The 9,960-nt window shown below is 60.8% G+C and overlaps 2 protein-coding genes across 2 annotated transcripts; one reads left to right on the plus strand and one right to left on the minus strand.

Moving 5' to 3' along the window:
* Positions 1 to 864: 864 nt before the first annotated feature.
* Positions 865 to 4,675, plus strand: GDF15 (growth differentiation factor 15). The gene is made up of 2 exons (XM_023625492.2): positions 865 to 2,473; positions 3,781 to 4,675. Exons 1-2 carry the CDS (start codon positions 2,215 to 2,217, stop codon positions 4,422 to 4,424), a joined length of 903 nt encoding a protein of 300 aa, XP_023481260.1. The 5' UTR covers positions 865 to 2,214; the 3' UTR covers positions 4,425 to 4,675.
* A 929-nt stretch (positions 4,676 to 5,604) lies between these two features.
* On the minus strand, positions 5,605 to 9,688 carry LRRC25 (leucine rich repeat containing 25). Its single transcript, XM_023625491.2, has 3 exons — positions 9,548 to 9,688; positions 8,164 to 8,951; positions 5,605 to 6,436 (listed from the first exon to the last, which is right to left on the minus strand). Exons 2-3 carry the CDS (start codon positions 8,940 to 8,942, stop codon positions 6,307 to 6,309), a joined length of 909 nt encoding a protein of 302 aa, XP_023481259.1. The 5' UTR covers positions 8,943 to 8,951; positions 9,548 to 9,688; the 3' UTR covers positions 5,605 to 6,306.
* Positions 9,689 to 9,960: the final 272 nt, after the last annotated feature.

Raw genomic sequence — 9,960 nt, forward strand, 5'->3', positions numbered from 1 at the left:
CTTCCTCGCCCTCTGCACCCCTTCATCCGGCTGTGGATTCGTATCCTTTAATACCCTTTGTAATAAATCAGGAATCCAGGGAGTAAACGCGCCTCCTGAGTTCTGGGAGCCGCTCTTGCAAAGACACTGAACCCGAGATAGGGGTCGTGGGAGCCTCTCGTTTACAGCAGGTTGGTCAGAAGCACAGGTGACAACCTGGACTTGGTGGGGGGCAGTCTTGTGGGACTGAGCCCTCCCCTGTAGGATCGGATGCTCTCTCTGGGTAGACGGTGTCAGAATTGAGCTGGATTCTAGGACACCCAGCTGGTGTGGGAGAATTGTTGTCTGGGGAAAAACCCACACACCCGCATTGGAAATTGGGTGCAGGATATGTAACAGGAGACATCCAGAACAGACAAATCCACGGAGACAGAAGCAGGTCAGAGGTTGCCAGGGGCTGGTGTGCGGGGGTCGGGGGGGGGGGGGGTGGACAGCGGCTGCTTATGGGGATGGGGTTTCCTTTTGGGGTGATGGAATGTTCTGGAACTACATAGAGGTGATGGTTGCACAACGCTGTGAATGTACTAAGTGCCACTGGACTGTTCACTTTAAATGGCGAGTTTTCTGCAGATTTTTGTGGACCCTCCGTGTCCGTCCGTGGCAGCCACCCAGGAGACGGAGGGTGGTGAGGGGACGTGACCCCCAGGCCTCCAGCCTCGACGACCCGGGGAACGCAGCGTTCCCACTGGACTCCAACGAAGCCTGCCAGCTGGCGCGAGCATAAACAAGGTCCGCCACGGGCTGTCCCCTATGACTCTGTCGCCTACTCGCCCCTCGGGCCAGTGGCCTCCTTATCTCTAGACAGGGACCCGGTCTGAATGGAGGGAGGCTGGCCCAGCCTCTGAGCAGCTGCAGTTGGGTGGGACAGGGTGGTGGTGGGCGCAGCCGTGTTACTGGGCACTTGAGTGCCCGGAGTGTCCGGGGGAGCCTCTGGACCCCGGTCGCCAGGCCACAACCCCCCCGCACAGAGGCTGAGCCTGACACTCGGGGGGAGGCGGGTCTCCCACAGCCAGTGGGTGTGTGCTGGGGGTAGGGGAGGCCAGGACTGTTCCTCCAGTGGGAGCCTTGCTTGTACCTCTTGCCCGCAGGTGCCCTGTCACACTTTACACCCCCCATGACCTCCCTTGCACAGCCACCCACCTCTCTGCTGCCAGGAACCTGGAAGCACGCACAGGGGTCAGTGCCCAGGGCAGGGAGTGCTGAGCAGTGGAGGAAGGTCTGGGTGCCCCGGGGGAAGGGTGTTCCTGGGGCACCTCCTGCCCCTCTACTATCTCGTGGCCGGACCTCACCTCAGCCCTCCCTGCCCTACACCTCAGCACCCCAATTCCCTGCCCAAGCCTTCAAGGAGTCCCCAGGCTGGGGCAGCTGGAGCCAAGCACAGGCACTCCCAGTGCTGTGGGGTCAGGCCAGGGCTGGAGGAGAGGATGGGGGTTGGGAACACCCAGCTGAGCCTGGAAACGTAATGTCAGAGAAGGCTTCCTGCAGGAGGGGCTTTTTGAGTAGGGTTTTGAAGAATGAATAGAAGTTTCCCATTTAAGGACGAGTAATTGCAAAAACACCCAGTTTATCACATAGCTACTATGTGCCTGGCCCTGTCCTTTACACCTCATTTGACCTTCTCTCCAGGGAAAGTGTTGGCCCTTGTTTTCCAGATGAAGAAACGGAGGTGTGATAGAGAGGAATGACTTGGCCAAGGATGCACTTTCTGGCCCTTCCTCCTCTGCTTCCTTTGCTTTTCAGCATCTGCAGCCTTTGATCCTAACCAGAGAGGGGACAGAGGGAATCCCATGGGGGAAGATGGCCACCTCATAAACTCTTGCTGTGGAATTTAGCACACAGTAATAAGTCTTTTTTTTGACAAAATCATTCTATTCTTCCTACCAGCCCGCCAAGCTGGGATGATGTCCCCATTTCAGGGAAGAGGATACTGAGGCTCAGAGAGGCTCCCTGGGGGGAGAGGTTTCCCCACCTTCCCCAGGAGCACCCCCTCCCTCAAATCCCTCCCCGGAAAAGCAGCCCAAGACCCTGCCCAGCTGTGGTCCCTGGAGTGTTTACTTTGCACCCACGGCGGGCGGGACCAGGCAGGCGGGGGCGGACAAAGTCCGGGGGGACTATAAAGGCCAGTCCAGCAGCAGCGTCGCGTCAGTCCCGGCTCAGAGCTGAAGTAGCACAGCCATGCGCCACTTTCCGATGCTGCTCCTGTCGTGGCTGCTCTTGTGGCTGCCTCCGGGAGGCGCCCTACCTCTCACCCAGGACCACTCCCCGGCCTTCCTGGGACCCTCAGGCGGGCACTCCAGTCTCGATGTCTCTAGATTCCGGGAGTTGCGGGAACGCTACGAGCACCTGCAGGCCAGGCTGCTGTTGAACCAGACCCAGGAAGACTGGAACGCCGACCCCATCCCGGTTGATCATGTCCGGATGCTCACCCCGAAGCGTGAGTGAAATCTTGGAGGACCTCCCCACCCCCCACAGCTCCCATCATCTAAGCAGTGGTTCTGAGTCATAGAGGCCCAGGCCTGCTGCTGAGCCTCAGTTTCCCCATCTGTGAGCCCAGGCAAGAACGTATCCCCTTGGGGCCGATGGGGGAGCTGGCGGCCCGTTTGCATGGGGACAAGGCGAGGCTTAGCCAACGTGATATGTTACAATGCGTCCTCGGATCGCAGATGGGGAAACTGAGCCCTAGAGAAAAGCCAGCGACTCTCTCGAAGGCTCACTGAGCCTGGAGAACCCAGAGACAAGGTCGGGCCCGGGGGCGGGGTCCCTGTCCTTGGATGTAGCTGGGTTGAGGTGGTGGCTTTGGGGGGATCCAGGAGGAAGGATGCAGGGCAGGGGAGAAGGGGCGGGGACGAGCGGTGCGTAGCGAGTGCAGAACCTGTCCGGGCTGGTCCCGAATCTGATGCAATCGCTGTAGAAAGCACTGCAAAAGTCGCACGTGACAGGTGCCTTCAGGGAGGAAGGGAGGGAGGATGTTCGCGCCCTCCAGGGAGGCTGGGGGGGCGGGAGGTGGGGACAGTGGAAGAAGAGCTGGGCTGCGCTGGGGGCTGGGAGGGGGTGGGGGGAGGGGGTGGGGGAAGGGGTGGTAGGTGGGGGGCGGTGTTCGGCTGGAAGGGAGCGCTCTTATCCCATCCCAGTCGCGCTTGTGCTGTGAGAATCCAGGTAGACCTCTCGCCCTCTCTGAGCCTAGCGACTGCGTTGAGGGTCCTCAAACCCCATTCCCCCCAGTATTCCCCACACTTGCACCAGCCTGTGGGTCTGAGAATCCTGGGGAGCCTGGTGCCCTTCATTACTCAGCTATGGAACCCGAGAAGTACAGACTTGCAGTCCTCAGGCCCAGGCACTTAGTAGGCCTTCAGTAAAATGTTTCTGACTGTCAGAAGGAGAAGGCGGAGCCAGCGTTTGAATCTCAGCCTCTAAACACGGGCTATACATTCCCTTCTCCCTACTAAGCGCCTACTGTGTGCCAAGCATGGTGGTGACAAGCGGACAGAAATCCCTTCTGAGAACCTGGTGGGGAGACGAATGATACACCGGCGCATAGAGGAGGGCGGTGCCTGCGTTAGGCAGGCCGGAGGGACAGCAGCCCCGGCTGAGGCTCAGGGGAAGAGTGTGCCCGGCAGAGGAGGCAGCTTGCGCAAAGGCCCTGGGGTGGGATCGAGCTTCGCGTGTGGGAGGAAATGGGCACCCCCGCCCTGGCACACAGTAGGCGCGTGGGTGACCGTGTTTCCCCTCTCTCTCCCACAGTGCGGCTTGGGCCCGATGGCCACCTGCGCCTGCACGCCCTCCGGGCCGACCTGACCGAGGGGCTCCCTGCCGGCTCCCGCCTGCGCCAGGCCCTGCTCCGGCTGTCCCCGCAGGCGCCAGGCTCGTGGGACCTGACGCGGCAGCTGCAGCGCCAGCTCCGCCTCGGCGGCCCCGCGGCTCCCGCGCTCAGCCTGCGCCTGCCGCGGCGGGGGGGCCCGTCGCCCGAGGCGCTGCGCGCCGCACAGCCCCGGCTCGAGCTGCGCTGGTGGCCCCCCGCTGCCAGGGGGCGCCGCGGCGCGCATGCGCACGCCCGGGACGCGTGCCCGCTCGGGGAGGGGCGCTGCTGCCGCTTGCTGAGCCTGCGCGCGTCGATCGAAGACCTAGGCTGGGCCGACTGGGTGGTGGCGCCGCGCGAGCTGGACGTGCGCATGTGCGTCGGCGCCTGCCCGGGCCGGTTCCGGTCGGCGAGCAGGCACGCGGAGGCACAGGCGCGGCTGCACGGCCTGAAGCCCGCCGCCGCGCCTGCGCCGTGCTGCGTGCCCGCCGGCTACGCGCCCGTGGTGCTGCTGCACCGGGCCGCCGACGGCCGCGTGGCGCTCACGCCCTTCGACGACCTCGTGGCCGCCGGCTGCCACTGCCAGTGAGCGGCTCGGCCTCCGCTCGCGGCGCGCGCGCCGCGGACGCACCTTAGGGGCCTTGCCTGTCGAACGGGCTCGCGGGACCCGGGTCCCCCTTCCTGACCTCCGCCGTCCACTCCCTCCTGCCCAAACGGTTGTATTTATGTTTGTATTTATTATTAATTTATTGGGGTGACCTGCCTGGGGACTGGAGGGCTGGCCTGGCAGGGTGCGTTTATTTAAAACTCAGTCAATAAAAATGGAGCTGTCGGACCTGACCCTTGTGGTGGCCGTGATGGAGCTGGTGACCTAGGGAAGGGCCCGCCCCTCCCTGGCCTGATGCCGCAGGGCACCTGGTACCGGGGCGAGGGCGGTGGGTCAGGGACCGGATGGCAGGGCGTTCTCGGGGACGCCGGGCGTTGGCTGGCCTTCGTGACTCCAGTGGTCTCAGGGGCAGCCCAGGACGTCCCTCGCTATCGCCATGCTTCGCTACTTCCCTGCTCCCGTTCATGATTCTGAGACCCTTCCGGCTCTCAGCAACCTTCCAGCCCTCCTCATCTCTCAGGACTCCTGTTTCTGTAATTATCTGGCCCTGACTCTCTAGCACGGTCCTGCTGCTGTCTCTCTCCACGCTGGAGTCACCTTTCCAAACACAGCAGCCCATCTGCTCACGCGCATCTGCAATCAAGTCACGGCCATCTGCAATCAAGCGCGCTGACTGTGATGGCGGCCCCTGATTAGAAGAGTCCCATCGCCCCTCCTGTTTGTGGCACCTCCCTCCATGTTAATGGTGTCTCTGTTCTTTCATATAAAAAGAGCAGGGAGAAATAAGCAAGTTGTGAAGAACATTTTCATGCACACTGCATCTCCCTGGTTGTAAATTCTTCCTACTCAGGATCTTGGAGTTGTTGAGATGTGCTGAGTCCAGGCCCCTCCTCACACCCACCCGCCCGTCCACCCTGAGAGTGTCTGAGAGGAACTGTTAGGAGAATCCACTTCCAGCAGTGAGTGAGGTGTGTCCCCTGTGAACACCACCACCCAGAGGCAGCCCTGAATGACTGTAGGTGCCCCCGAATGTATTCACTGAGTGCCCACTTTGTGCCAGGTGTGGCTGTACACTGAGAATACAGGAGTCATGAGACAGGCAGAAACCATCCCACTTGAGCATGGTCGAATGAGGGAGACAAATGAGCACAAAGACAAATCATTAAAAAAGCAGCAACTGTAGTACGAATTGTGCCCAGGAGTCATCCTGGCCAACGCACTCGTGAACGAGGCAGAGGGGATTCAGCTGATCGGGGAGGAGGCCTCCCTGAGGAGGTGACATCTGAACCGAGAAGTGCAGGAAGGATGGAACTTGAGGGGGAGAGCTGGGGGATGGGCATCTGAGGCAGAAAGAACAGCAGGTGCAAAGGCCCTGAGGTGGGAACAAGCCCAGTGTCTAGCAGCAAAACTGCTGAAAATGGGGCCAGAGAGGTGGGTGAGGGCCAAAACCCACCAAGTTTCATGGGTGGTGGGGAGGACGTGGGTCTGTTGGAAGAGCAATGGGTTGACGTGAAGGGTGTGGAAGCTGGGGAAGGGTGGGATCTGATTTATGCGGGGAGGACGACAGGTGGCTGGGGGCAGGACTCGGGGCTCAAGCAGTGTCTAGTGCAGGAGGGATGCAGAGGTGCAAGGAAGCAGAAGACTCTCATTGGTCCTCTCTCCCACCTCAGGTCACTCCCAAGTATTGGGGAGCCAATGGGGCCTCTGTCGGCTTGTCACCACCATGCCTGGCACACAGTAGGTGCTTAATAAATACTTTCAGAAGTAAAGGTATAGCCCATATTTAGAGACTGAGGCCAAGGAAGAGCCAGAAGGCCCGGAGTCACCTGGAAGGGGACAGGCTGGGATGGGAGCCGAGGGAGGCTCAGCGCCCAGCCATCACGTACTCCTCCGGGGCCCAGTCCAGCGACTGCAGGTTGCCGTAGATAGGCTGGGAGGCATGGTCAGGGCCCTTGTAGTTCATGTAGAAGTCACCGTCCTCGGAAGGCTGAGCCCTGTGGGGACAGACAGATGGGAGGGAGGTGGGACTCAGGGCAGGCGTGTCAGCTTTGAGAGGCAAAGAAGGTTCAGGGCGGCTGCAGCCACTACTAAGATTAACCCATGAGGGCACTGAGGCCCGGGGGGGCGTCCTCCCAGCCAGGCCAGCTTTCTCTGATGAAAGGAAGTAGGGCCAGTGACTCAGGGAAGATTTGTGGACTCAGCACTGCGGGGCTGCATCCGATGACCTTGAGTTCACCGTAGGATTGTTTCTTCCTTAAAGTTGAAACGGTTGCCCATTTTTCACATTAAAATCTACGCCTTAGTTTCCTCTTGAAAAATCAGAAGCTCTGGTCACAGCGGCCACATGGACACAAGTGACTGGAGTCAAACAGTGTCTGCCCCTTTAGATGGGAAATGTTTTTGCTAGGTCCCCTGAAACAACTGACTTTGTGGCCTCAATATAAAAATCAATCTCTGAGCCTCACTTTCTGCGTCCACGGAGTCGGTGGGGAGGAGGTAGCTTCCTAGGAATGTCTAGCTATGGTAGGCAAGACCCCCGGAGAAGAACATTCCCGCCTTCGGAGCAACCTAACCACTCCCCTGGTTCCTCTTGTAACAAAGACCATTTTGGATAAGGGGTGTCTATTAGTCATTCATACTTTAGTATGAATTACTCTGAACATATAAATGGTTGTATAGGGATGGGCAGGACTGAGAGTCAGTGTTTGTTTCCTGCCTCTACTTCTGACTCACTGGGTGACCTCGGGCAAGTCATCCCCTTTCCTCCCAGAGCCTCCATTTCTGCAACTATAAAATGTAGGATGGACTGACACATCAAATTCAAAAACATGTTTTTGGAGGAGATTGACCGTGAGGGCTTGGTGACAGCGAGCCAGAGGCGGGCATCCAAGCACACACTGCCTTAGTGAGGCTAGTGATTTCAACTCCCTCCCGCAGACCACTTCTGCTTTGGAGCCATATTTGCATCTGCTTTGTATGTTCTCCCATTTCTCACCAGCAGGCTCCCGGGACCTCCCCGCCTTGTGGACTCTGCTGCCTGACACCGCCATGGCCCTGCTCCCTTCCTACAGGGACGCTGCCGGCCCATCCAGCTTCAGCTCGTGTGTCTTGCCTTCTCACAATTCATTCACAGCAGATTCTCTGTCCTCTCCCGTCTCCGGGTCTTTGCCCTGCCGGTGCCGCCCCCTGAAATGCCCTCCCCTCCCTCGCCCGACTGGAAAAGCTGCGCGCATCTGTCTGAGTCCAGCCAGCCCTTCTCGGGGAGCGGGGCTCTGTGGAGGAAGAGGGACACAGGGCCTTCTTAGCATCTCCTATGTGACAAGGAGGTATGGGGGGGCTGTCCTCATTTTACAGAGACGGAAATGGAGGTTCAGAGACAGCCCTGAGTCACACGAGGTCTGCGCCCAGACCGCTGACCGCTACCACGAGCCCTCACTCTGCCTTGCACACCTGCCTCCTCTCTCCTCGTCCCTGGCTGCAGAAACTGGGTTTGCAGGTCATGAAAGGGGAAGCTTGTCCCATACACAGGAGCTCACTTAATTCTTATCCCCACTCCATGAGGCAGGGGCTGTTAGCCCATCTTACAGATGAAGAAACTGAGGCCCAGAGACGTCAGACTACTTGCCCTAAGATCACACACCCTGCAAGAGGCAGAGCTGAGGTATGAACCCTGACCGTTTGGCTGCAGAGTCTTGCCGGCAGATGTGTGTGGGTTACTCACCCGTGGTCGGCCCACTGGTGCCCTGCGGGCGGCTGGCCCACGAACATGTTCTCATAGTCAGGTGTGGAGGGCCTGCGCAGGGCGGCCCCCGAGGGCTCAGGGCTGAGGCCTCGGCTACTGTACCTCGGCTGCCGGCCGGAGCCGGGCCGGAGACCATCCTGAGCAGCCCACGTTTTGCTCAGACCCTGGCTACTGGATGCCCGGTGTCTCCGGAGTCTCCAGGCCAGCACTGAGCCAGCAACGGCGAGCCCAAGGAACAGGCCTGCACTGGCTGCCAGCACCCCCATGGTGGTCGGGGCCAGGCCAGGGGGGCAGCCGGCCTCCAGGAAGGCAGAGACGTTGTGCCAGGTGCCGGTGTCTGTGTGCAGGCACTGCAGAGGGGGCTGCTGGGAGCAGTTGTCTCGCCGGACCTCGTCCCAGGATGCTAGCACACAGAGACAGTCAGCCTTCAGGTCAATGTCACAGCGTTCGGCCAGTGCCCTGTCCACACGTTCTAGTGGGTTGCGGGTTACATCCAGGACCTTCAGCTTCTCCAGGCGGGTGAAGAACGGCAGCGGGAGCTCTCGAAGGCTGTTCCCAGACAGGTCGAGGATGGCCACACTGCTGGCCTGCAGAGACTGGTTCTGGGGCAGGTTCAGGCCTTGGCCACTGAAGTTCAGGCATGTGTCTGTGAACGCCTTGGTCCAGTCCACGCCGCCGGAGGACACGTTGCAGGACAGTCCCTGGCTGCCTGGATCCTGCAGCAGCAACAGCAGCAGCCACGCCAGGGCGCCCCCCATTCAGGCAACCTAGATAGAGATGGGGATCCGAGAACTGACCTCAGCCTGTGGTCCCCCTTGCCCTCACTGCCCTCTCCGCCTGCGTTTATTGTTCCTAATTCTGCATAGCTTGGAGCAGCTCCGGAAGCTTCTGATAAGGTCAGAGGCAACCCCACGCTGGTGGGCTCTGGCCCCCAGCCTCAGTCTCTCGGTCTGGGCAATGGGCACATAACGCCGACTGCCGGGCTTGGAAGGCGAGGAGGAGACGCGGCCGGGTCAGCCCTTCCCCTTCTCCCCAGGGGACGCTTCGGGCTCTCCCCGTTTCCCCCACGGCCCCCACCTCCCACCCCCTCCTTGGCCAAGACGGGGCCATATGCAAATGAGAGGTTTGCCCCGGAACGGCCCCGCGCCGCCCGCTCATTGCTTCCTGCAGGGCTGCGGGAGGCGGGAGGCCGGGCTGGCGGGGGCTGGGGTGCGGGCTGCGGGAGGGGGCCCCAGCTCGGCTTTGCGGCCCCCGCGCACACCCGAGGCCCAGCGCCTCCGTCCTGCGTTTCTGGCCCCAGCGCCACGCCCTCACCGCGGCGGTGCTGGAGGGCTGCCGCGCGGAGGGACTGCTGGGGGCTCACCTGGACGCGGGGGCCGGAGCGGCGGGCACCCTCCGCGGATCAGACCCGCTGTGCTCCCTGCCGTCCCTCAGGCTCTGCACCCAGCGACTCGGAGGGAAGAGGAACTGGTGTCCGGGCGGGGTGCAGAGGGGAAGAATGAAGAAGACAGAGACCCGCCCCCTTGCAAGACCTCAAGGCCCAGAATTCTCAGGGGAGGGGGAGGGGCGGCCCGCTTCCCTCTTGCTGGAACCCAATGACTCCATGTCCCCATTAATACCCCCAACTGACAGCTACCTCATCAACTAGCTTCCTGGTCCCAGCGCAGTTGACTCCCAACCCATGCATTCATTTATTCATTCAACAAACATCACCCATGCCGGGCCCCTAAGAGACCCCAGCCCTGCCAGGTTCTCCAGCAGCACCCACCCAGTATT

The sequence above is a fragment of the Equus caballus genome, chromosome 21, assembly GCF_041296265.1.
Source record: "Equus caballus isolate H_3958 breed thoroughbred chromosome 21, TB-T2T, whole genome shotgun sequence".
NCBI classification, from domain to species: domain Eukaryota; kingdom Metazoa; phylum Chordata; class Mammalia; order Perissodactyla; family Equidae; genus Equus; species Equus caballus.

What these genes read in the sequence shown, in the direction of transcription:
- GDF15 (XM_023625492.2), top strand. Translation starts at nt 2,215, where the DNA reads ATGCGCCACTTTCCGATGCTGCTCCTGTCGTGGCTGCTCTTGTGGCTG. An exon ending in CCGGATGCTCACCCCGAAGC is followed by an intron (nt 2,474 to 3,780) that starts GTGAGTGAAATC and finishes TCTCTCCCACAG; the next exon opens with TGCGGCTTGGGCCCGATGGC.
- LRRC25 (XM_023625491.2), bottom strand. Translation starts at nt 8,942, where the DNA reads ATGGGGGGCGCCCTGGCGTGGCTGCTGCTGTTGCTGCTGCAGGATCCA. An exon ending in CACCAGTGGGCCGACCACGG is followed by an intron (nt 6,437 to 8,163) that starts GTGAGTAACCCA and finishes CTGTCCCCACAG; the next exon opens with GGCTCAGCCTTCCGAGGACG.